Source organism: Bufo gargarizans, chromosome 8 (genome assembly GCF_014858855.1).
Source record: "Bufo gargarizans isolate SCDJY-AF-19 chromosome 8, ASM1485885v1, whole genome shotgun sequence".
Classification (NCBI taxonomy): Eukaryota; Metazoa; Chordata; class Amphibia; order Anura; family Bufonidae; genus Bufo; species Bufo gargarizans.
The window spans coordinates 137,428,865-137,456,399 of NC_058087.1; the positions used below are offsets into that span (position 1 = coordinate 137,428,865).

General features: G+C 44.4%; 1 protein-coding gene across 1 annotated transcript in view; it reads left to right on the forward strand.

Moving 5' to 3' along the window:
- The window catches only part of POLR3E (RNA polymerase III subunit E), a 44,074-nt gene extending 21,705 nt beyond the window's left edge, over positions 1 to 22,369 (forward strand). The window contains exons 12-21 of the mRNA XM_044304136.1: positions 824 to 915; positions 2,065 to 2,185; positions 3,121 to 3,202; positions 4,259 to 4,318; positions 4,638 to 4,795; positions 6,399 to 6,463; positions 9,920 to 10,395; positions 18,707 to 18,784; positions 18,881 to 19,006; positions 21,008 to 22,369. Of these exons, the coding sequence (XP_044160071.1) occupies positions 824 to 915; positions 2,065 to 2,185; positions 3,121 to 3,202; positions 4,259 to 4,318; positions 4,638 to 4,795; positions 6,399 to 6,463; positions 9,920 to 10,395; positions 18,707 to 18,784; positions 18,881 to 19,006; positions 21,008 to 21,064 (1,315 nt within the window). The 3' untranslated portion in view covers positions 21,065 to 22,369. The remainder of the gene's footprint in view (positions 1 to 823; positions 916 to 2,064; positions 2,186 to 3,120; positions 3,203 to 4,258; positions 4,319 to 4,637; positions 4,796 to 6,398; positions 6,464 to 9,919; positions 10,396 to 18,706; positions 18,785 to 18,880; positions 19,007 to 21,007) is intronic.
- Positions 22,370 to 27,535: the final 5,166 nt, after the last annotated feature.

The following is a 27,535-nucleotide window of genomic DNA, read 5'->3' on the forward strand; positions in this document are numbered from 1 at the left end:
GTGTCCGTGCTCTCCCTATCGCAGCTCAGGGGGCGTGTCCGTGCTCTCCCTATCGCAGCTCAGGGGGCGTGTCCGTGCTCTCCCTATCGCAGCTCAGGGGGCGTGTCCGTGCTCTCCCTATCGCAGCTCAGGGGGCGTGTCCGTGCTCTCCCTATCGCAGCTCAGGGGGCGTGTCCGTGCTCTCCCTATCGCAGCTCAGGGGGCGTGTCCGTGCTCTCCCTATCGCAGCTCAGGGGGCGTGTCCGTGCTCTCCCCATCGCAGCTCAGGGGGCGTGTCCGTGCTCTCCCCATCGCAGCTCAGGGGGAAGTTGAAAGATTAAACTGAGCATGTGCGGCCATCTGAGTGAGCAGGGCAAAGAAAAAAAACAGCAGGTGGCGCTATGCAGATACATTTTATTAAATAGCTCAATGTCTATGCTAAATTTTTAATTGCATGCAATTTCAAAAGTATTCAGATCCAGGTGCTGGTTTGAAAACTGTAGAATATTTTTTGCGGGACAGCCCCTTTAAGCTGGCCATAGGGCATATGATAAAAATCTGATGCCCAATGCAGTTGTACCAATTATAATATCTGTTATGTACATCACAACAATGATTTTCATTCCTTCCTGTAAATTTTAAAATGCCTACCTCTTGAAAATCAGATTTGAGGCAATCATCCATGCACTTTAGCCAAAATTTCACCTAGTCTCTATTGCAGCTTTAGATCCTCGATACTTTACTCAGAAAAATTGCGTACCTCTTCCAGTCTAGAGTCCATTAACTTTAATAGGACAGGATTGAAAAATGGTTTTGATATCTGAGTAATTTTTTTCTTGAACAGTGAAAAGCCGGTAGCTCCAAGCAACGTGCTGTCAATGGCTCAGCTGAGGACTCTGCCGCTGGCTGATCAGATCAAGATCTTGATAAAAAATGGTATGTCCTACAAAGCGTGATAAACCATAAACCTACAGCTATCACTACTGTTAAAAAGCATCTGTCAGCATGGTCAGCCCTATTAAACCAGGCATTTTCCAAAACTTTGTCCTTGGGAAATATGCCTGAAAAAATGCATGGCAAAAATGTGAGCAGAAAAATGCCACCAAAATAAATGCTTGTTAAAAAGGAAAAAAAGCTAGAACTGCAGTACTACTCCTGGCTTTGAGCACTACTTCCTGAGGATAGGCCATCAATAATAAATCCTGAAATACCCCTTTAAACTTGTTTTCCAAGATTTTATAACTGATGACCTATCCTCAAGATAGGTAATCAGTATCTGATCGGTGGGGGTCCGACACCCGGGACTCCCGCCTATTAGCTGTTTTTGAGATGGCACCAGTGCGCCTGTGAGCGCCGCAGCCTTCTCGGTGCTCGCCAAGCACAGCGCCGTACATTGTATAGCGGCTGTGAATGGGGCTGAGCTGCTCATAGGCCACTTGACCAATTAGAAAAAGCCGTGAGAAGGCTGAGGCGCTACTTCTGATCGGTGAGGGTCCTGGGTGTTTGCCCCCCACCAATCAGATACTGATGACCTATACAGCACATGCTTTTTTTTTTTTTTCCACAGCGTGGAGTATTATTATTCTTTTTTAAATGCATGGCAAAAATAAAAATGGCACTAAAATAAAAGCTTGTGGGGAAAAAAAGCATGCATTTTATAGCTTTTATTTTTTTACAGTCTCAACAAAGATGCTGCCACATATTTCGTAAAAAAAGGAGACCTCCAAAAACGCAAAGTGTTTTTTGTAGGTTTGCCGTGTCAATTGATCTGTAGAGAACGGCAAGAAATGCATTGGTGAAGGAAAAAAAAACATGCAAAAACGCAATTAAAACACAGTACACTTACAAGTAGGGCTAAAGGAAACATTAGATGTCTGTGGGACAAAAATGCCGGAAAATGAGATGAAAAAGACACAGCCATAGCATACTGCAATTTTAACAAAGTATCACTAACCCAAAAGCGTAACTCACTGCATGGAGATGGCATTTTTGCCTAAAAAAGCACACAAAAAATAAAACCTGTGTGGCACCACCGGTATAGCATTTTGTATACATTTTCTAATATGTTCATATTGTCCCTTGCAGTTAAGGTAATACCATTTGCAAATCTCATGGGCTTAATGGCAGCAGGAACAGAATCTATTGCAGTTCTACGGTGTATACAGCAGGTGGCGATGTTGGTTCAAGGAAATTGGGTGGTTAAGAGGTGAGCACTGAATAGTTTACGGCAAACTATGTCTTAAAGGATTTGTCACCACAAAATGCAGTGCAATTTTCAGGCAGCATGTTATAGAGCAGGAGGAGCTGAGCAGGTTGATGTATAGTTTTGTGGGAAAAGATTCAGTAAAACTTGTCAGTTATATGTTTAAATCTCTGCTCTTTCTGAGTTCATTTTTATACAGAAAGGTGTTATTAGTGATTTAATAGCATCCCCTGTGTAAGTGTGTATACAGAGAACACTGTCAGTCACTGATAGCTGTACATGGGGAGGTGTTATCAGTGATTGATAGCATTCTCTGTGTAAGTATGTATACAGAGGGCTGTCAGTCACTGATAGCTGTACACGGGGAGGTGTTATCAGTGATTGATAGCATTCTCTGTGTAAGTATGTATACAGAGGGCTGTCAGTCACTGATAGCTGTACACGGGGAGGTGTTATCAGTGATTGATAGCATTCTCTGTGTAAGTATGTATACAGAGGGCTGTCAGTCACTGATAGCTGTACACAGGGGAGGTGTTATCAGTGATTAATAGCATAATGTGTGTGTGTGTGTGTGTGTGTGTATATATTATTATTTATTATTAAAGCGCCATTCATTTCATAGCGCTGTACATATGAGAAGAGGTATACATATATAATACAGACAATTGCACTAATCATAAACAAGACGAGTTACAAACTGGTACAGAAGGAGAGAGGGCCCTGCCCGTGAGGGCTTACAATCTACATGATATATTATCCTAAAATAACCCCCTAGTAATCATGTTGGAACAGTAGAACTTTGCTATGCTAGTTTAATGAAACTTTGTCTGCCTTTGGACTGGACACTCTGTATTTTATTTTGGAGAAAATGGTGCTCTTTCTGTCTGAAGCAACGACCGCAGTTGAAAAATTCATGTTGTGATTTGCTTTGTCTCCAGTGATGTGCTGTATCCAAAAGAGTCATCCAGTCCACACAGTGGGGTGTCTGCTGAGGTTTTGTGTCGAGGAAGAGATTTTGTTGTAAGTATGAACAGTACAGAATGCAGAGCTTTACCCCACTGCGAGGCAGCATACTTACCTGCTTCCAGATGCTTGGCTCTTGCTCCGTGGATCCTCCGCTGTCTTAACTATTCTTCAGTCCCTGCACAGTGAAGGCAGTGTTGGGCACATGGAGCTGAAACGGAGCGTCGGAGCACGTGTAACTATGCTTCCCTCCACAGGTCCCGCTGAGTGAGTGAGGTTACACAGGGTGATGCACAGACAGTTAGGCCCCATTCACACGTCCGCAATTTAATTCCGCATTTTGCGGAACGAAATTGCCGACCCATTCATTTCTACCCACAGTTCCCGCTCCGCAATTCCGTTCCCGAAAAAAATAGAACATGTTCTATTCTTGTCCGTAATTGCGCACAAGAATAGGCATATTCTATTATGCGGTCCGCAAAATGCGGAACGCACATTGCCGGTGTCCGTGTTTTGCAGATCCGTGGATCCGCAAAACACTCTACGGACGTGTGAATGGGGCTTTATTGGCAGTGGACTAAGCACTCTTTATAAATGCCTGATCATTGAGTGGAGCAGTCATCTCCTCTGTATGGTCCCTTACAGAATTCTTGTTTGCTGGCAGCACATCCCTGAACACAGGGCGATGTGCTGCCGACAAATGATTTAATGCGCCACAGGAAAGATGTGATCACCCGATGAATGAGCGTTTGCGAATTCATAGGTTGATCATTGACACGTTACACAAGACAATTACTGGGAATGAGCGTTCATACCTAATAATGGCCCAGTAATCTGCCTGTGTAAAGGGGCCTTTATTGCCTTATATATCTGCATATAGAACATTAAGGCGTGCATTTGCTAATTGATTATCATTCCCTTGAATTAACAGTATCTTATCAGCAGTTTTTCCATAGCAAATTATATAAAAATCAATCTAGATGTTGTCTGATTACTACCACTGATTTATTTGCAGTGGCTTTCATTTCAATGGAGACTGGAAGGACAATAGAAATTATAGCATTTCCCGTCTTTAAATTGAAGCATTGCCACTAATGGTTTTGTCTTTCTTAGATGTGGAAGTTCACACAAGATCGCTGGGTGGTGAGGAAAGAGGTGGCGACGGTGACAAAGGTATGAATGCTATAAATGTTGTTTTAGGTGGAATAGATATGAAGGGTGTAGTCCCACCAATGTGAGCTCCTAGTGAAAGTATAGGCAGCATGCATTGACTTGAGCTGGTCTGGCTGAATACCATAAACCTAGTGACTCCACTGCCAGCAAAGTGCCCAGCGTGTAAGCACAGGCCCACTTGCTCTTCATGTGCCCATCGGACATACTCTTTATGTAATCAGTGTAGCCAGCACTTGAGAGAATAAGCTTTCTGTTGGTATAATATGTGCAGTAATACTGCTATGAACATCGATTGGGAGTCTTCTCTTTTTTCCCCTAGCTCTGCCAAGAAGACGTGAAGGACTTCCTAGACCAGATGGCCATACCTAGAATTAACAAAGGCTGGGAGTTCATGCTGCCTTTCGATGAAGATTTTATGAAGAAGCATCCAGATGTGGTCCAGAGACAGTCTATGCTATGGAAGGGTATACAGTCCAAGTAAGTGCAGCATGAAAATAGAAGTGGCACATACAGGGTTCAAAGGCTGCATAGCAGTGGCAATTTCTTTCTTTTTATATTAGGAAAACCCTGATAAAATGCTTCAAGGGGGACCCCCCCCACAGCTTCCCAATCTTTAGTGTAAGGCCTTATTCACACGTCAGTGATTTCCATCAGTGATTGTGAGCCAAACCCTGGATTGGAGCCTATACAGAGTACAGACATAAGGTATATAATGGAAATATCTGCACCTGTTCTGTGTTTAGATCCACACCTGGTTTTGGCTCACAATCACTGATGGAAATCACTGACCAAACACTGACGTGTGCATGAGGCCTAAGAGTGGGAGTTTTTCTATAGATCCCTGGTCGGGAAACATTGCTGTGTAAATATCTACATGTCCTTCATCTTGGTAATCATTGGCGAGTCGAGCCAGTGGGATCTACAGTTTCTGTGACTCATTAGAAGACGGCTAGATTTCCCCTCTTAAGGCCTCGTTCACACGAACGATACGGATTGGCTCAGGGTGCGTTCTCTGAAACTCGCACCATTTCGCAAGCAAGTTCAGTCAGTTTTGTCTGCAATAGTGTTCAGTGTTTCAGTTTTTTCCGTGCGGGTGCAATCCGTTTTGATGCGTTTTTCATGCGCGTGAAAAAACCTGAAGATTTACAAACAACATCTCCTAGCAACCATTGGTGAAAAACGCATTGCATCCGGATTACATCTGGATGCAACGTGTTTTTCACTGAAGCCCCATTCACTTTTATGGGGGCTTGGCTGCGTGAAAAACGCAGAATATAGACCGTGCTGCGATTCTCACGCAACGCACAAGTGATGCATGAAAAATGAAATGAATGGATCAGGATTCAATGTGGATGCTATGCGTTCACTTCACGCATTGTACCCAGACGGCAAGGAACTTGAAGGAGCTCCATTATAACTTACACTGTTGCTTTACTGATACTAGTAAACTGGGGGTGCTGTTAGTTTTAAATGAGTGTTCTTATCAACATGCTTAGGCTGCGTTAACATATGCATTGAATTTTCCGACAAATGGAACAAACACGCGTCCGCTTAAATCCCCGTTTGTTTCAATGGGTTCTCTTGAGCATCATTTTTGCTCAGTTAGCGATGGAACAGAGCAGTTTTTTCTTTTTTTTAATATTATATTCAATGGAGCGTAGAAATGGAAGGTGTTCCGTTTTTACCCATCATTCAGTCCCTTTAACTGCTCCAATAATGAATCCATGATGGAAGCTCATCTGTCCCCATTAGTCAGTGGGATCCATAGGCTGGGTCTGCCAATTTTGTTTTCCTCTTCCTGTATTCTATATAAAATTTTGCCGCAGATTAGTACCGTGTGGAAAATTGCTCACTATTATTAGGAGGGTTGATACATAGTTTCTACATTTATACAATGTAATATAAATTGCGTACGTGATCAAAAAGTATGATGTTGACAAGGCCAGCAGTGGTATATACAAATGCAATCCATCTTTATCTTTATCTCTAACAATTATCAAATCCAAAGGCCGGTGGTATTTTTTTCTGACCATATAGAAGCCGGTTTTAATTTACATTTTGACATCTATTTCTTTTGCAGGTTAGAGAAGGTGTTTAGCTTGTCAAAGGAAGATCTGACATCTAAAAAGACAGATATGTCTTCAGGTAATTATACAAAGTGTCACTTAAAGGTTTTTCCTTTGGATATATAGATCCATCTTTTAGCTGCACCTGACGAGCAGGCTCTTTTGATACGGGGAAAACGTTATTTTCTTGACGTTTCCCAAAAGCCACATACATTAAAAGCTATGTACACCTGATGATTGCATTTTACTCATTTTGGGCTAAAAAATGTTTTTTTTTCAGTTGGTCTTTATTAAAAAGCTGTTGAGCTGTTCTGTCAGCCCATCCGCAATACCCAGTCCCCATAGCTCTGTGTGCTTTTATGGTGTAAATTTTTTTTTTTTAACCATATGCAAATTGCCCTGAGATGTGTCCTGTACGTGTGATGAGTCCAGCGTGAAGGAGCGCAGCACCGCCTCGCATCCTCAGAATCTCCTCCTTGCTCCCCGATGTCAGACAGCCAGAGCGCCGTAATCTCGTGATGTGCGAGCTAGAGCATGCGCAGTGTCGACATAGTGTTCCTTCCCTGTGCTGGCATCAGCCTCAGGGAAGGAACTGCACATGCGCTAGCTCGTGCATTGTGAGATTACGGCGCTCTAGCTTTCTGACGTCGGGGAGCACGGAGGAGATTCTGAGGATGCAGGGCGGTGCTGGGCTTCTTCACGCTGGACTCATCTCACGTACAGGACTCTGTTAATTTGCATATGGATCAAATCAGGTTTTTTACACAATAAAAGCACACAGAGCTATGGGGACTGGGTATTGCGGATGTGCTAGCGGCGATCTAGCAACCCATGTCCTCAGCTCTATACACAAAATCCCGGTGACAGGTTCCCTTTAAGTGTCTAGCTGTGTGAATCCTATTACTTTCACTTTGTACCGGTCATCTAAAAAACCTTATCTCTAAATTACTAAAAGGTCATAACACTTATTTAAGCCACATTAGTATCGGTAAGGTAAGAACTGAGCCATTGGGAGCCGTCAGCTGTGCGGTCTGACTGAACAGAGTAAAAATTCAGATCCTGCTACTAGAGAAACTCAAGGCTGCAAAATGACAGTGGTTAAATTTTTTTTTTTATAAAGATGATGATTTTTAGCTCAAAATAGCAATGCAATAATTAAAAAATATTGCCCCCAAAGGTGTACATAGCCTTTAATGAGGACCCATCACCTCTCCTGACATGTCTGTTTCAATAAGTACTTGCATCCCCCATGTAATAGCAATTCTGTTGCATTAATTCTTATGACTGTATGTTGTGCCATAACTATTATTCCTGCTAGAAGTTATGAATCGCCAGCAGTTTGCAATGAATGTTCAGCAGGGTGTTACCAGTTGGGGGGGGGGGGGGTGTCTCTGCACAGTCTGACAATGGCAGCACTGGATGGATAGTGTCAGACTGTGCAGAGACACACCACCAACTGGTAACGTCCATCTGGACCTTCATTGCAAACTGCTAGTAATTCATTCCTACCTTCTAGCGGGAATACATGAATGGTACAACATAGTCATAAAGATAGATGCTCCAGAATTGTCATTACATGGAGAATGCAAGTAATTACTAGTATTTCTCTTTAAGGTGCTCCTACATGTAAGATGAACGTTGAGCAGTCCCACCAAATTTGGCAGGTTCTAATGTGTATTGGGGGTGTCCTGACTCTAACTATCACAAATGTTAGGGGAAGGAAGGATCAGACCTGTTGGATTTCAACATGCCCAATCTTTTGTTCTCAAAGGAGATAAGCCATTGCAGGAAGTACCTAGCAGCGGCCTCTGGCCTCTCCCCACCTGAGACCACATGCAGAGTCGGCTGTGCTGAGCATGGACGAACAGAGCCACAGAGCCTCCCGAACCACTATACACACGTATAGTGGTTCGGGAGGGATAAAGTGTATGGACAACTTCACTGCTAGATAATGAGTTATTATCTGGATTGAAACTTGAGAACTTGCTCAGAATGTTAATCTGGAAACAAGGTTCTGAAAAGTTAGATGGAAATAGCAAGCTTGATTGACGAAGACAGGGATGCTCAACCTGCAGCCCTCCGGCTGTTGTAAAACTACAACTCCCACCGTTCCCTACTGTAGGTTGTCTGGGCATGTGATTGACAGCCTTCCCTCTATGACTGTGTATACAGGTATAGCTGTCAGTCACTGATGGGGCCGCCTCCTCATAGAGGGAAGGCGGTCAGTCACTGATGGGGCCGCCTCCTCATAGAGGGAAGGCGGTCAGTCACTGATGGGGCCGCCTCCTCATAGAGGGAAGGCGGTCAGTCACTGATGGGGCCGCCTCCTCATAGAGGGAAGGTGGTCAGTCACTGATGGGGCCGCCTCCTCATAGAGGGAAGGCGGTCAGTCACTGATGGGGCCGCCTCCTCATAGAGGGAAGGCGGTCAGTCACTGATGGGGCCGCCTCCTCATAGAGGGAAGGCGGTCAGTCACTGATGGGGCCGCCTCCTCATAGAGGGAAGGCGGTCAGTCACTGATGGGGCCGCCTCCTTGACTTCAAAGACCAGGATGAGCAGGAAATGAAATGAATAAAATACTGGTTCTACTGAATCTTTACCCACACAACTATATACCAATCTGCTCAGCTCCTCTTGCTCTATAACATGCCGCCATTAGCTTACATTGCATTTTCATGGTGACAGATTCCCATTAACAGAACGGGAAAAAAAGGGATTGGGAATTTTTTTGCACGGTAACTTGTAACATACTAAGTACTAAATTAGGACTTGCTAATAAAGTTTCATTGTGTAGCCCTAGCCTACACAGTCTAGTGTTCATCTGTGGCCTAAGCTACATGCAAATCCTGTGTGGCTTTGATGACTGACTGGTTTTCTTGCATGACTTAAGCCAGCAAATTTGCAGGTCTCTTCTACCGATCCCTGTCATATCCTTTTGTGCTGCTAATTATCTCCTTTCTATAGAATCCTTTTTCTGTTCCAGCATTTTTTTGTCGTGTTATAAACCGGTTAAGAGGATATGCGCAGACTTAATTGAGGATTTGCTTTTCAATGTGTGATCTCACTTTATTAACTCATGTTTGGCGTGTCTATGATTTAGGAAGGATTCACATGTCCAGATTTACTGCCTCAAATTCACAGCATCATAGGGATCTACAAGGCTGTGAGTTTGGGTCTTTGAACCCATGGTCGGGCCAGGACATGTGAATCCAGCCAGAGGCTACGGTCACATCTGTGTCAGAAGCTTCCGTCACACATTCAGTCATGTGAAGAATAGCACGGCATGCTGCGCTGTCCTTCCCATCAAAACAATGGGCATCTTGCATTATAATTCAGTGGGTTGCGTTGGGCGTGATTGGAGGGACTGATCCGGTACAGTTTGGAACCGAAACCACCATACAGATGTGACCAGACCTTATAGCACAATGGCTTATAATAAACTTCTTAGCCGCCACTTTTTCTTTGAGTACTCGGCATTCTTTCTTGTAGAGCAATCCCTTTGATTTTGCTCTTACGTTTGCTTTGTGTTTATCAGCTTCATCCGTCGTGATGACCGGGGACCAAGTGTTGAACATAGCCAGATCCAAAGCCAAGGAGAACCAGGCACGGTTGGAAAGGGACATGCAAAAGAAGAAAGAACAGACCAGGCTGGCCTCCAGCGTGACTGTTGTGGCGGACGTCCACATCAAAGAGGAGCCTATGAGCAACGATGAAAGCATGGACACCTCTACTTACGAAAGCTTCAATAATGGGGTGGTCAACGGTGTACACCAGGGAGAGAACTCTGAAGAGTCCATGAACGGGGATGAAGATCCTGTTGCAAAAAAACTATTGGAGTTTGTGGAGTTGACATTTAGGAGACAGTATGTGTTGACCATGAACGAACTTAAACGATTATTTAATCTTCATTTAGCCAGTCTTCCTCCAGGACATATCCTATTCAGTGGCATCTCTGACAAAATGCTGCAGGAAACGGTTTTAAGCTCTGGCTGTAAGCAGATCATGGTTCCTGTAAGTATGCAGGTCCTCGGGGGCCAAACCTTCTTCTAGATTTCTCTGTTTTGATGTACGTTCTTTTGGTTAGCTTCAGTAATGTTCAACTTGCCGTAGACGTGGTGGGGGAAATTTATCAAACTGGTGTAAAGTAGAACTGGCTTAGTTGCCCATAGCAACCAATCAGATTCCACCTTTCATTTTCCAAAGGAGCTCTGAAAAATGAAAGGTGGAATCTGATTGGCTGCTGTCAGTTTTGAAAAATCACCCCCAGTGGCTGTAAACAGGAGACATTTTATATGCAGGACTAAATATCTGTCACGACGTGCCACCCACCTATTGTAGAAGTGACAAGCATAGTGCCATAAAATAGTAAAAAATAAATAAAAAAATCCGCAAGCAGGGAATGCACCACAATTTACAGCTCTTTGATGCCAGAAAACGCTCCTTGGTGGCGTACGAGGCTTAATTTCCACCAATGTCTTTGTTGAGATGTTGTTGACTGAATGATTAAGGTGGCTGTACAAATTAGATGTGAATGTTATGGTCTCTTTTAGAGATGAGCAAATTTCATATTTTGAAATTCGTTTGCACTTTGGTGGTAAAAGCAGAATTGCGTTATGGATTCTGTTACCACGAACCTTAAAGGGAACCTGTCACCCAAAAATCGCCTATTAAGCTGTTTACAGTACCTTATAGTGCTGTATAGTCGTTTCCTGATGCACTTTTTGTTAGTTTTGCAGCATGTATGCTCAGTCAGAAATCGATGTTATATTCAGCTGCTGCCCCGTGCTTCAAGTCAGGCTTGAAGTCACGGGGGCAGCGGCCTCGGCGTCTTACATGGCCCTCTCCCCGCCCCCTGCCTCTGTGACTGACAGCCGAAATCCGATTCCGGGACCGCGCTCAACGGCCGCATGCGCAGTAAAGGGCGGCAGGAGCGCGGTCCCGGCTGCCGCGCGTACTACGCGCCGTCTTACTTTCGCCGCACTGCGCATGCGCCCGACATCCTGTATCAAACGCGCCCGCGCCCAGATGCCGGGCGCGGGCGCGTTTGATACAGGATGTCGGGCGCATGCGCAGTGCGGCGAAAGTAAGACGGCGCGTAGTACGCGCGGCAGCCGGGACCGCGCTCCTGCCGCCCTTTACTGCGCATGCGGCCGTTGAGCGCGGTCCCGGAATCGGATTTCGGCTGTCAGTCACAGAGGCAGGGGGCGGGGAGAGGGCCATGTAAGACGCCGAGGCCGCTGCCCCCGTGACATCAAGCCTGACTTGAAGCACGGGGCAGCAGCTGAATATAACATCGATTTCTGACTGAGCATACATGCTGCAAAACTAACAAAAAGTGCATCAGGAAACGACTATACAGCACTATAAGGTACTGTAAACAGCTTAATAGGCGATTTTTGGGTGACAGGTTCCCTTTAACACAATTCTATGACAGAATGTATAATGGAATGCCTTTAGAGTCCTCTCCTGCATAACGGAAACGGGACGGATCCGTTATGCAGCCCATAGACTTCTATTATGACGGAATGAATAACAGAATGCCTCTAAAGGCATTCCGTTATACATTCAGTCATAGAATTGCGTCATGGTCCGTGGTAACGGAATCCATAACGCAATTCTGCTTTTACCACCAAACAAAGCGCAAACAAACTTCATAACATGAAATTCGCTCATCCCTAGTCCCTTTACACAGGACAACTATCTTGCAGATTGTCAGGAAGGAAGCGTTCCTTCCCAACAATCAGCTGATCGCTGGCGGAGGAGACCGGTGCATTTACATGCAGGGATCTCTTCCAGAGTATGGGGAGGAGCGATCACTAATGCCATCGCTCTTCCCCATACTGTATCGCTGTTACCCGGCAGCAGATAGTGATTACAAAGCACCATCTGCCACCGGGAAACAATGATATTGAGCTGCACAAAAGATAGGTAATCGGCGGTGCATTTACACCGCCAGATCATTGCTAATGAGCACTATTAGTAACGTTGGATGATCTGTTTAATTGTTGGCCCGTGTAAAGGGCCCTTTAACCGAACCGATCCTTTTGTTCATGGGGAGATAAGTTGCTATAACAAGTGTCTGGCGGCAGTTTATTCCCCTCTCCCCATTCAGAACACATGCACACTCAGCCGAGCGTGCATGTGTATGTTTAGTGGACAGGTGACTAAGGTGTACAGCCACCTTTTTGTCCTGCGGTTATACTGTAAATTTTGTGATGGAAAACCCCTTTTAAAGTAATACCTGCCCTAGGTAAAGCCGATTCACTGTGCAAATCCTCATGCACACGACTGTATGTGTTTTGCAGTCCGCAAACCGCAGGTCTGCAAAAGATACTGGCCGTGTACATGTCGCTATTTTTTTATTTTTTATTTTTAGCTTCTGTAGAAATGTCCAATTCTTGTCCATTTTGCATAGAAGAATAGGACATGTTTTTTCTTTCTTTTTTTTTGCGGGCTGGCATTTTATTTTTTATTTATTTTTTAGCTCTTGAAATGAATGGGTCTGCATCCAGTCTGTAAAAAGAAAAAATGCGGATCGGATGTGGAAAAACTATATGGGTCGTGTATGACACAGGGATTCATTTTGCCCAGGCATACTCTTCCACCCAGTCTGACCAGTCAGAGAGACACCACTGCATGCTGGGTGGCACACTACATGGTGGCTGCGTTGGCACGCAGTGTGCAGTTGCCTATTCTATGATGTCCGATTCGGTGGGAGACTATACTTCGATATCCTTTTCTAACGTCTTTTTTCATGCACACCGCCCCCTCACATCCTGCACTTAGGTATAACACCGTTATTAGTCATTGCATACATGGTGCACAATTTCAAATGGGCGGTGTAGATAAATAAGCAGATTGCATTATTTCCAATGTCTATAATCACTGCACTGCACAAGATGGACACATATTCATGCAGGAGACACAGAGAACACGTCCAGTTGATTTTGACTTGCCAAAACTACTGTCAAACACTGTCAGGGGGTCCTACTGATATGGGAAGGGCCGCCCAACCATCTAATGAGTATGGCCATGTGTTGAATTCCCCCCTTTCAGCAGATTCAAGGAAGAGTAGTGCATGTTGGATTTTCAGCTGCCCAGTCCTTTTGTTCTCAGGGCAGATATGCTGGTTCCACAATCTATTCCCCTCCCTCTGGCCCCTTTCAGATGAGCGAAAGGATTTGCAACGTGAGTATGCTGCAGCTCCCGTCCTGACCTCCCAACACTGACTGGATCGCGTAGCATTATGTTAATTTATAATGCTGTAACCCTTACACTTCTGGAGTGTATTTGATAACACTGACAGCATTATGTCAGTGTTATCCAATGCATTCCAGACCTCTAAGGGTTACATAGCATCATATCAATATAATGATATGCTTCCCCGTCAGTATGGGAGCTGCCACATACTCGCGCTGCTAGTCCGATGTGTGGAACTCGCTCGTCTGAAAGGGGCCTCTCACTGAGAACGCCAGGCTGAGCATGCATGTGTCCGGGGGGTGGATTGGAGAGAATAGCTGGTGGCCGAACAAACGTAGGACCATCTTAAATGTGTATTCACATCACGGAAATACACGTTGGAAAAGTGTGATATATTTGCCACTGAAACTGGGCCAGAAATCCAGGGTTCACACTGGGATATAACAGCGGATCTGCCACATTTGATAGGGCTATTCTGCGTGCGGACATCTGCTGAAAACGGACCACATGTTCTTTCTCGAGGCTGTTTTGAAGTCCGCAGCCGTATGAACGGAGGCACAAATTCCTATTGAGGATCAATGTGACGTACAATACACATGGTTTCCTGCGGATTTCAGCAAACTCTGAATATCCCAGCGTCTGATTACTTTAGTAGCTGGCCAATAAGAACTTTCATAGACCTCAATAAAGTCACTGGAAAGATTAGGAACAATGGGTGTCACAAGTATTTTTACTCCAGCTTTTGGAATAAAAAGAGTGCCAAGACCCTTTTTTGATTGCCTGTGCGACAACATTTTGCACCAAGGGAGCGACGAAGGTGTGGCGGGGGCCAGGACTTCAGCCCAGATTAGGCTAGTTTCACACTAGCGTTCGGCTGTCCGCTCGTGAGCTCCGTTTGAAGGGGCTCACGAGCGGACCCGAACGCTTCCGTCCAGCCCTGATGCAGTCTGAATGGATGCGGATCCGCTCAGACTGCATCAGTCTGGCGGCGTTCAGCCTCCGCTCCGCTCAGCAGGCGGACACCTGAACGCTGCTTGCAGCGTTCGGGTGTCCGCCTGGCCGTGCGGATCCGTCCAGACTTACAATGTAAGTCAATGGGGACGGATCCGTTTGAAGATGCCACAATATGGCTCAATCTTCAAACGGATCCGTCCCCCATTGACTTTCAATGTAAAAGTCTGGACGGATCCGCTCAGGCTAATTTCACACTTAGCTTTTTTTTGCCAATATAATGCAGACGGATCCGTTCTGAACGGAGCCACCGTCTGCATTAATATGATCGGATCCGTTCAGAACGGATCCGATCGAACGCTAGTGTGAAAGTAGCCTTTATTTACTATCTTTTACACCTGGAAATGGGGCTGGAGTCGTTTTTACTCAAGCCGCACGGACTGGCAACTGCATGCAGGGAGGGAAACAGAGACCAGTGTAAAATGCTGGTCTTTGTAAATGACCCCCACTAGCCAGGCTCCTGGGATTGTCCAGTCCTGGGTTACACCACCTGCTGTCTATCGGTCCTGCAGAGTGAATAGCCGGAGAAGTGTACCAGCCCTCCTGGTATGCGGCTCCCAATAGCCCTCATGTAGGGGGTCACCTGCCATGATATAAAGGGAACAGAATCCGGGATCACGTGAGCGCTGGAATGTGTTTCTTTCAGAAGCTCTTATTGTCCCTCCCTTTAACCGCGCACCTTCTCAGATAATCCGGGCGACCGCTGTGATCCGGGCATTTAATTAGGTCAGCGACACAAAAGAATTCATTGAACAGTCACCTTCACATCTCATTGATTCCTGAAGAATTGCTTTATCGTGTTACCGGTTAATCCTTTATGTTCATGAAGATTTAGGTAACAGTGCGCATTGTAATGCCGTAAAACCACAGGAAATCTCCCCCACCCCCCGCTCCCAATTACGTTAATTACAATATTTTAAAAAGCCATATAATTGTCACCTCTCCTTAATCTTGTCGCCTCTCCTGACATTTGTCTGTTGGTGCCCCCCTGGTAATAACCCTTCTGGAGCATCTATTCTTATGACTCTGTGTTGTACAATTCCTTTATGATTTCTGCTGGAAGCTTACGGATAAATGTACAACTGGGTGTTACCATTTGGGGGTTGTCACTACCCAGTCAGACACTGTCCAGTAGGGACATATCCCCAACTGGTAAAAAAAAAAAAAAAAAACTGTACGGCAATTCATTCATGAAATGTCTAGCAGGAATAATAGAGGAACGGACAAGTTATATGGAAGGAGGCTCCAGAATTATTTAATGGGGAATGTCAGTGGTTATTAAAAGACACATGTCAGGAGAGGTGACAGCTCCTCTTTAGTATGGGGGGAGGGGGGGGGGTGTAGAGCGTTTTACTTTCTTCTTGCTTGTGGGGGCTGTATGGTCGTGCTGAATACATACGGGATGAGGATTTGCTTACAGTTTTCATTTTTCAAAGGCCCTTTGGTTAATAGGACTAGGCTTGAACAAATCGACTTTTGGATCATAGATCCGAAGTTGATTCGTTCAAAAGCTTTGTTTTGAATGCCATTTCCGTACAGTATTAATGTATTGGCTCTGTGTAGGCAAAGTTCATATCGCTTGAAGTCGCGCAAAACTACCGTATTCATATCTGCGTATTTTAAAGCATTTTAAAATAAGAATCCGAAGTGGGCTTTGGTACTGAGGTACCAGCCAGTACCAAACCCACTTCGGATTTCTATTTTTAAATAGTTTTTCTGTACGCACATGTGAGTACAGTAGTCTGGTGCGACTTGGACCAATACGAACTTTGCCCGCACGGAGCCAGTAAACACGGATCAGCAAAAAAAATGGATGACGTCCATGTGCATTCCGTATTTTGCGGAACAGAACAGCTATCCCCTAATAGACCAGTCCTATCCTTGTCCGTAATGCGGACACTAATGGGACATGTTCTATTTTTATTTGCGGAACGGACATACGGAAACGGAATGAACACGGAGTAATTTCCATTTTCTTGCGGCCCCATTGAAGCTAATGGTTCCGCATACTGGTCGCAAAAAAAACTGACACAAAAACCAAATACATTTGTGTACATGAGCCCTTAGGGTGCAGTCGCACGGTCGTATGTGTTTTGTGGTCCGCAAAATGCAGATCCGCAAAAAATACAGATGAAGTCCGTGTTGAATCTGTTTACTTAAAAACCCGTTGTAACATTGCCTATTCTTCTCTGCAAAACGGACAAGAATAGGACATGTTCTCTCTCTCTTTTGCGGGGCTGCGGAACATTCTTATATTGTGCTGTCTGCATTTTTTTGCGGCCCCATTGATATGAATGGGTCTGCATCCGATCTGCAAAAATGTCGATCGGATGCTGAGCAAAAATACAATTGTGTGAATGAGGCCTTATTTCCACTACATGTGAATGTTTTTTTAAGAACCAAATCCACATGTATTGTGCTGTCATTTGCCGCATGTGTGGAAATCGTACTTAAAATCCTCAGGGTGCGGCTGCCAGTCTATTGTTCTGCAGCCTCAGCGAGGTGTGGTTGCTGAATTTAAGAGGCTGAGAGTTTTCAGCCAGGTAGAAGTAATGAGGGCATTTTCCCAGGATTTTCATATCGATTGCCTATCCTCAGGATAGGTCATCAATATGAGATCAGCAGGGGACTGACACCCAGGATCCCCGCGATCAGCTGTCCTCCGGTGAGCACTAAGGCCTCCTGTAGCTTACCAAAAACAGTACCGTCCCTTTGATAGTGGCTGTGCTTGGTATTGCACCTCAGCCCCATTCACTTGAATGGGACTGAGCTGCGCCTAAGCCATGTGACTCTTGAAAGTGACGTCACTGGTCTAGGAAGAGGCCGAAGCCCTCCCACAAAAAATGTTAATCTCTGACCTGTTAGAAAGGTACTTGATGTAAACTGTAGTGAAGGAAATTATCTTACCAGTGACTGTGAGTTTTGATTTGTGAGTTATAACCTACCCTCTGATCCTCAGCTGTGTCATGTGACCAACACTCTCCAAATAACATAGCATCTTACGTGTGGACAGGAAGCCAGTTTCTCTATGTATTCCTATGGGAGCCTCAAAGTCCGTCTCATAGGAATGCATAGAGAAGTAACTGACTTCCTGTCCTGTGTCAGTTGGAGATCAGAGAGTTGGTCACTTGACACAGCTGAGAATCAGAAGGGAGGTTATAACTCACAAATACAGTCACCGTTAAGAAAATGTACCTTTCTAACAGCTCAGAGAGTAAAACTTTTTATCGGAGTGCTACTTTTGGCAGCTATACACATTAGATAGAATTTGGATGAGCGCTCGTTTTGCAGACCTGGGAATACGCACTTTAGACCATATCGGCCATTACAGTTGTTCACACTGCCCGTACCCACGTGATGAAACTGGGAGATGGATGAAAGATCTTTCTGGGGACATTCTTTCAAGTTCAGATCATTTGTTCACAAACATGTTTTCTTTGAACGAAAATCCTTTTTTGTTACGTCCTGTAGTGGAGCTGTGTAATGTAGGACATGGGAAGCCTCATTGGTAAAAACAAGGGGCGGGATTATTGTCACATGATCTACTGATATCAGGACACCTCTCACTGCCCTAAGGCATGATTGGACAGCAGTCACATGACAAACCAGGAAGTAGGATTTAAACACTGAGAATAAGAGAAAACTGAAAATGAGGTCAATTGAAAAAAAAATCCAAGGATGAAAATTTACTTTCACTTTAGAGTGAAAAGTAGTTTTTGGCACGACCCCTTTAAAGCCATAGACCTTCAGTAGCTGTTGGATGAACAGTCATTGGGCCGACAGCTACTTCTCGCATCCCTTCAATACAAATGCATGCTCTGTTCACCGGCCGTGCCTGTGGTCTCAATAGGCAGAGGGGAGTAAGCCGATACCAGACAGTGGTGGCGCCTCCTCATGTTGAAAGCCAGCTGCCCTATCATTTTCCTTTCCTCGATGTCTGCCTTGGAAATGTCAGGAGAACACACAATGGGCAGGTTTGGCCGACCTTATTCTAATGTTTATGACCGTCTAATCCTGAAATGCGCAGGCCGATAATTATTCTGACTGATTTACATGAGTTTTTGTAAACTTTTTGACCATTTACACTGACTATTCTCATTCTTGTTACTAGTTTCCTCCTCAGAGCACTGCTACACCCGAGGAACAAAAAGTGTTTGCACTCTGGACCTGTGGGGACGCTTATGACAAGGTAAGTCTTGGGTGATGGGCAGAGATCCTCTTGATAAATGAACTGGTCACCTGCCCCTTGCTGACTAATGAGAACCATTGCGTGTTTGTGCCACAGGAAAGACAAACGCTGCTGGAAATGTTCTCCAAGGGCCACAGGTTGCGCAGGAACATGATCCAAGCGCGCATGAGCCAGGAGTTTGGAGAAGACCTCAGTAAGCAGCAGCTGGACAAGGTGCTGAAGGTATGAAGTGTGAGAGGAGTTTATCCTCTTTGTAAGCGCTGTTCACACAAACCGCATTAATTGGCTTAATGGCTCAGTTGTGTGTGTTTACCAGCAGTGATTTCTCCTGGTGCCAAGAGGCCTCTCGCAATGAACATCTCAGTGTTATTTTTTTAGGGATGAGCAAATTTCATATTTTGAAATTCGTTTTCGGTTTGTGTTGTGGTATAATGTGAATTGCGTTATGGATTCAGTTACCACGGACCAAAACGCAATTCCGTTATTCATTCTGTCATAATAGAAGTCTATGGCCTGCATAACGGATCCGTCTGGTTTCCGTTATGCAGGAAAGGACTCCAGCATAACGGAAACCGGACGTATATGCAGTATTTGCGGCTCGGATGCGGACCCATTCACTTCAATGGGGCCGCAAAAGATGCGGACAGCACTCCGCGTGTTTTCTGTGGTCCTCAAAAAAAAAATATATATATAACCTGTCCTATTCTTCTCCGTTTTGCGGACAAGAATAGGCAGTTATATTAATGGCTGTCCGCGCCATTTCTGCAAATTGCAAAACACACACTGATGCCATCCGTGTTTTTTGCTGACCGCAAAACACACCGGTCCTGTGCATGAAGCCTTATACAGTCTAGTGTATGTCACCCACAATGACCCATCTACCCATGCTGGGAACTCCTGCTGTTTAAAGGGGTTGTCAGGATAACACTCTTATCCACAGGTTGTATCTGGTATTACAGCTCATTCCCTTTGAAGCAGAAGCTCACGCTTACATAGCTTTCGAGCAGGAATTTGTGCTTTTGCTTATTAGGGGGACTCATTAATGCCCCCACGGCAAGGCCTGATCAGACAATTTTGAGCAGTCTGTGGCCTGCTTTAAACATATATCTGCAACATATCCCGCTGTGAGTCACTATTCACATCAGTCCTAGTCTTCGGTGCGGCTCGCAATCTAATCTTCCACTCTAAAGACCCCTTTACAAACGATTGTCGGGAAGGAAGCGTTCCTTCCTGGCCATCACCTGCTCATCAGTGAGGGAGACATTTACATGCAGCGATCTCCTCCCCAGTATAGGGAGAAGTGATCCCCCTACAGACTCATTGTTTGCCAGCAGCAGAGTGCTATTTAGACCGTATGATCTGCTGCCTGCAAATGTTGATTTAGGTGACTGGACAAACGATCTTACTACCTGATGAATGCGTGTACGAACGCTAGTTTGCGACTATCTGCCTGATGCTCGGGCGGTGTAAACGGGCCTTAAGTGTACTGCCAGATGGTGGATCCGCAGAGGAAAATCCGCAATGGTTGAAATCCACTGACAAAAAAAAAATTATTTTTTTGCGGCAAAATTACACTGCAAATGTTAAAAAGCAGCAGGTAAATTCCACAGCATGAATTAACATGCCGCAGATTGAAAATCCACAGCACAATTCAGTTTACATTTTGGGTTTTCGCTGCAGCTTGTGGATGAGATTTCTGAAATCTCATCCTCTTCGCTGGTACTGTAAAGCACATAATATGGATTACATGCGGTTTTTCAGCATGGATTTTCATGCTGGCAAAAAGGCAGTATAATACAGATCTAGACAAATCTCACGTACACTTTGCGGAAATTGTCCCGCTGTGCAGTTTTTTAAATCCCCAGCATGTCAATTATTTTTGCAATTTTTGGTACAGATTTTACCCTTCTTAATAGAAGGGTGAGATCTGCGGCAAAACCCCATCAAATCCGCACCAGAAACTGCAATAACCTACCAATATGTATTTGGAGTGTAGGAGGAAACCCACGCAAACAACGGGCAGCATGGATTCTCCAGATGCTGCTCCTGGTCTGATTTGATGCCAGGGCCCCAGTAGTGCAAGACAGCGGTGAGCCACTGTGCTGCCAACACATTTTAAGATGACATCTAATAACCAGAAAGATATGCTTTGGCGATGACTCTGGCTCAGCGTAATTTTTTTTGTACATGTATGTGACATTTGCCGTGCTTTGCTCTTTGTAGGACTGTTGCGTGTGCTATGGCGGTATGTGGTATCTTAAAGGAACAGTACAATCCTGATGATTGCAGAAAGCTGGCACTAGATGAAAGAACACAGTGACTTAAGCACAGATCATGTCTGTTCCGGATGATGCCCTTCTGGGCCCTTGCACCATCACACAACCGTTACCAAAGGCACGGGACGCAGTCGACTATGTGGTCTGTGGAGGGGGGACTGTTTCTAGGAAGAAAGCTGCTCTTTTGAGTTCTTTACGTTTTGCTTTTAATTATTTTGTTCTCTAACCTCACATGAATCTGCACAACACCCAGTTAAGGAAAAGATGGGCGAAATTTGGGTTTACACACGTGCCAACATTTGAATACAAAAATTTGATTGCAATAAGAGACCGAATCAAGGATGAACTGTGACGGATGCCCTGCTGTCACCAGCCGTTGTAGGGCTCATATGCTGGCGGTGGAAGTGGCAAAACCAATATAGAAATGGAACAAGTGACATCACTGGGGAATGAGGTACCGTGTGATGTCACTGGCTCCTTGTAATATGTGTATTGGTAAGCACACAATAATAAAATTAAGGTGACTAGGCCGGACGATCTCCGCTGGTTTTATTTTCTTGAAGTTTTCCCCCCACACTAAGTCCTATTTCCACTTGAATGTTATATTGATTGCTAATTTTTAAGTTTAACGTACTAGATTAATTTAATTATCCCATGTAGGGTGTGTGGACTGCCAGGAGCAGGGCGGCAGTTGTTGGATGCTATGCGGTGTATGGAGCCTCCTTTAATGCGCTTATTTTTCTTCGGTTCTTTTTATAATTGCAGTTTAAGGCTAGTTTCAGACAAGCAGGAGTACAAAGCATTATACCGACTTATAGCGCTGTGTGTCTCTGCATGACCTGTATCTACTGAATAAGGCCTCATTCACACGACCGTTGTTTGATGCGGACACTTTCACTTCAATGGGGCTGAAAAAGATGCGAACAGCACTCTGTGCTGTCTGCCTCAGTGGCCCCGCAAAATAATAGAACATGTCCTATTCTTGTCCGTTTTGCAGACAAGAATAGGCATTTCTATTATGAGCGGCCCTTTCCGCAAATTGCAGAACGCACACGTGCGGCATCTGTGTTTTGCGGTTGTGTGCACGTAGTCTTATACTGACATTGTTAGTGTAATTCTGTAGGAGTAAGGTCTTGCAGAGACTCACAGCATTATAGATCAGTATAATGCACTGCGCTTCTGAGAAACGAGCAGTGTCCATAACGGGGGAATCGCGTCCAGACACGGAGCGTGATTCCCACACAGGACACGCTCGTCTGAAAGAGCCCTAATGGTATCAAAATGGAGGCATATAAAAAAAAAAAATCATCTGAGTAATTCTGTTTTTACATGAAAGGATTTGTGTAAATTGTTACCTTCTGTTAATAAAGCTGTCAGGATTGTATATTCATTCAATTATTCATTCATTTATGCATTTCTAGCAATCATCTAGAACTTAAAGGGGGTTCTCTGGGATTTATTGATCACCTATCCTCAGGATAGGTCATCAATATGAGATCGGCGAGGGTCTGACTCCCGGGACATCAGCTGTGAAAAGAGGATGAGGCGCTCCATCAGTGCTTCGGACTCTTCCTAGGCCACGTGAAGTCACGTTAATCTGTCACATGGCTTAGGCACAGCTTAACGCCATTCAAGTGAATGGGGCTGAGCTGCAATACCAAGCACAGCCACTATACAATGCCCTGCGCTGTGCTTGGTAAGCGACAAGGAGGCCATAGCGCTCATGCGAAACATCTGCCGATCTCGTATCGATGACCCATCCTAAAGATAGGTCCTCAATATGTAAATCCCAGAAAACCGCTTTAATAAATTTCTGTTGGAAATTCAATTAAAACTAAATAAAAAATTTATAAAATCTAAGTGCACATTCACAAAACTTTAAACATGTCAGAAGTTTTGATCGTTGGGGTTTGTGTCCTGATACCTCCACCTTTCATTAATATGAGGGGCAGAAGCACTCGCCAAATAGATGGGATGGGGGGGGGGGGGGACTCCACTGCACTTTTTGGTGCAGATGTTAAGCCCAAGGCAGAAGTGGGTTGAGCAGGAAGGAAAGGTATAAGTTCTTTCTTCATGTTTCCTGCTCCTTTTGCCTTTTGAATCCTCTTTGACTCTAAAAAAAAAACAAAAAAAAAAAAACTGTAGGACTCGTCCAACTTTCTAATGTACTTTTTGTTCATTCAGTCTGCAGTCCAGAGACTGGATAGAACTGTATCCACTTCAGCAAACTAATATCTTGAAAATGGCAATCTCCACATGAATTATGCTTTATTTATTTAAAATGTGAAAACCCATAACATGAAGAATGTCAAGAATAATGGAAAATTACTAAAACGATTTATAGTCTACACTTTTTCCTTCCCTTTAACACAATGTTGTGCAGAAATCTGCTGCACTTCTGCTGAGAATGGCCTTACATTTGTTATACTGGAATTTAAAGGAAAGCCAGGAAGGCTTGATATTGCTGTAAATTGTACAAAGTAATAAAAGTTGGTACATGACAAATTTGCCGTATGTCTGTTTTAGTTATTACTCTTTGAATGATATTTGGATTAGAGGTAATGAAATTCCTTTTGATTGTGCTATCTGCCATGTCATGTCTGTTTTAGCACATAACTATGTATTCTTATGACTATACTGTGCCATTGCTCTATTATTCCCACTAGCGGTTTATGAGTTGCCAACGGGTTACCAGTTGGGGGGGGGGGGGGGGGGGTTTGCCCCTGCACAGTTTGATGTTGTCCAATCAGTGCTGCTAGTGGCAAACCATGCACCCCTTTAACAAGGCCCACCCATCTTTTTAACTTATCGCAAGTGGCAGAACATGTCAAAAGTTGCAGGTTTTTGTGCAAAAGCTTGCAACTATTGTACACTAGACTATTGGAATTCAGCCAAGTTTTAAAAACAGGTGGAGAAGTATCTGCTGGGCGGCTCCCCTCCGCTTGACACGGTTTGATGGACAGGCTCCCTCGTTATTTGGGTGTAGGTGGAGGCTGCATCCACACGACCACATTTTTGCATCCGATCTGCATATTTTTTTTGCAGACTGTCAGTACTGTATGGTAGCCCAGAAGTGAGGGCAGCAGAGGAGAGGTGACAGGTTTCCTTTAAAGTCATCCTCCAGTCCAAGAAAATCTATTTTACACGAACTGGGGAGCAAACAGAACACTTACAGGGCGAACCTGTTTTTGTTTTGTTTTTTAAATAAAAGAAACTCGCACAAGGACTCATGCACACGACCGTGGGGCTGCCGTGCCTGTGTTGTGGACCGCAAAACATTGTGCACTCCGCATCACGGTGCAGACCCATTCACTTCAATGGGTCACGATATGCAAGATGTGGCAAAGGATAGGACATGACTGAAGCAGTCTATAAAGCGGGCACAGCAGCTCTACTGTCGTGTGCATGAGGCCTAACACGCAGAGCAGGTATGGTCCTTGGTTGGATTTGAACCCAGGACCCCAGCGGCTTTCATTAGTACATCTTATATTTCTATCTCCCTATTTAAGTAATCATGATATGTGCTGGAGGAGGCTCATGTAAAATGACAGACAACACACAAACATGTAAGGAATGTCTTTATTCTGCTGATCAGACCGAGCCAAGGATAAAGTAATTCCGTACTCAACGGCCTATACAAAAAGTGACAATTTGTAATAAAGCGTTTTTTCCTCCTACTAGGAATAAACATACATAGACTTTCTATAGTAACACTGCTTTCTGCCAACTTCTAGAACAGGGATCAGCAACCTCCAGCACTCAATCTGTTGTCAAACTACAACTCCCAGCATGCAAACTTACTAGGGCTGTTCTTAGACCTCCTACAGAAGTGTATGGAGCATGCTGGGAGTGCAAGAGGTTGCTGACTCTAGATCAATTCTTTAGACATCTTATATTATGGTATACTTCGTTGCATGAACTTGTGTATTTCATATTAATACCGTAATACTGCAATAACTGACTCCACCTAACCAGACATGCCGTAATGCCTCCTTGCCACCCACCGCTACTTCCCTTCATACCAACATTAACCTGACTGTATTATTCCTAGAAACACCTATGTATGGGATAGGCCTAAACTATCATATCCCACGATTGAACTAGCTCTAAACGCGCCTAGCAGATCACTAATGTATTCTTACTTTTTTTGTTGCATTCTGCTTTATGAAGGCTGAACTATATAAATGATCCACAAAATGGATCAGATGTAACTCGGGCACAGTATGTTTCAGTGCTAGTGTAAGGCCCCTTTCACACAGGCAAGTTTTTTTGCGCAAGGGGAAATGTGTGACGTGTTATGGATTCAGTTACCATGGACCATAACGCAATTCTATGACTGAATGTCTCTAAAGGCATTTCGTCATAATCGAAGTCTATGGCCTGCATAACGGATCCGTCCCGTTTCCATTATGCAGGGGAGTCCTCTCCTGCATAACGGAAACGGGACGGATCCGTTATGGAGCCCATAGACTTCTATTATAACCGAATGAATAACTGCCTCTAAAGGCATTCAGACATAGAATTGCGTTATGGTCCGTGGTAACGGAATCCATAACGCAATTCTGTTTTTACCACCAAACGAAGCGTGAACGAATTTCAAAACATGAAATTCGCTCATCTCTATTTAATACCATGGTGTAATGTACGCTGCTGTGCTTTATAGTGGCAAATAAAATGCATGTTATACTGTGCTATAATCTGAGTTCTATAGCTATATTACACCATTTTAGTAAATGAGCACTAATGTAGCAAACTGTGCCCGCTTTTCTAAGTTTATGGAATGAAATACAACATTCATGAATTCAAGAGGACCTCTCCTGACATGTCTGTTTTAGGAACTACTTGCATCCCCCATGTAATAATTCTGAAGCATCTATTCTTAGGACTAAAATGTGCCATTTCTGTATTATTCCTGTTAGGCCTCATGCACACAGCTGTTTAGCGGCTCTGATGCGAACCCATTCACTTCAATGGGGCCGCAAAAGATGCGGACAGCACACGGAGTGCTGTCCGCATCTGTGGCTCAGTTAAAAAAAATATAACATGTCCTATTCTTGTCCGCGCTTTGCGGACAAGAATAGGCATTTATATTGCCGGCACCCGTTCCGTAAATTGCGGAAGACAACACGGGCAGCTTCAGTTTTTTTGCAGATCGCAAAAAACGGCACGGCAGTGTGCATGAGGCCTTAGAAGTTATGAATTAACATCTCATTTAGCAGTGAACATCCAGATGGGTGTTACCAGTTAGTGGCGGGTCCCTGCACAGTCTGACACTATGCAATCAGACTGTACACAGACACCTTCCCAACTGGTAACACCCATCTGAACCTTTACTAGTAATACATTAACTTCTAGCAGGAATAATAGAGGAATGGTACAACAGAGTGATAAGAACTCCAGAATGGTTATTACATGTGGGATTCAAAACAGACATGTCAGGAGAGGGGACAGGTCCTCTCTAAGGAACAGATTCACATCTCATTTTAGTGTCTTTTTCCTCCCAAAATTATGAAGCATCAGAACCAATCCAGATAAAGCATTTCTAAAGGGATTCTGTGGCTTGAAGGGCAGAACTCATCTTTTAAGATCTGCCATGGCCATCTGAGCAGCACCTTTGTATACACACCGCTGCATGTAGTGGGCCTCAGAGATCATCCTGAAACGGGTCCGGAAGAGTCAAATCAGCCTGTGTGTATCTTTCCCCAGTCTGCAGCCACGCTGGTGGCTGCAGACAATATTGCCACTCTTCCCCTGAATTTATTTTCCGTGGCTCTCCAGCTTTTGCTGAACTACAACTGCCATTCTACCCTCGCATTGTAGTTTTGCATCTGGAGCCATAGGTTGGCGATGTCCATTCTTCCCATGTATTATACTTTAACAGCCTCATAAAAACCGACACAAAAAATGAGGCGTGAAGCGGGGTCTTACAGAGGTCCATATTCTGAACAGCTTTCTTCATCTCTTGATGCAAATAAAGCACAATACAGAGCAGTCGATATCATATTAATAGATTAGGCAAACATTTTAGTAGGTTAAAATAAATAACAAAGTAGAAAAAAAAAAATTGAAAACTTGCAGCATTTGCTTGTTTTTGTTGCAAAAATTTCCCTAAGAAAACAGTAGGGTATTAAGACCCAAAGGGACACCCCAGACAGAAGTGATAGAGGTAGAGCCTGATGGGGAGGTGCACCTGGCGTTCTCTGAACCCCTGCGCCATGCATCGCCCTGTCTGGCCCTGCAACAGGTTCAACAACTGTTACTTCTGTCCCGAGTGACCCTTTAGGATCATGTAGCATTCTGTGTCATTTTTCCAAAATCGCAGCAAAATTAAAAGGGGTTGTCTCACTTTAGCAAATAGCATTTATCATGTAGAGGAAGTTAATACAAGCCACTTACTAATGTATTTGATTATCCATATTGTCTCCTTTGCTGGCTAGATTCATTTTTCCATCCCATGCTTACAACCACCCGGCAA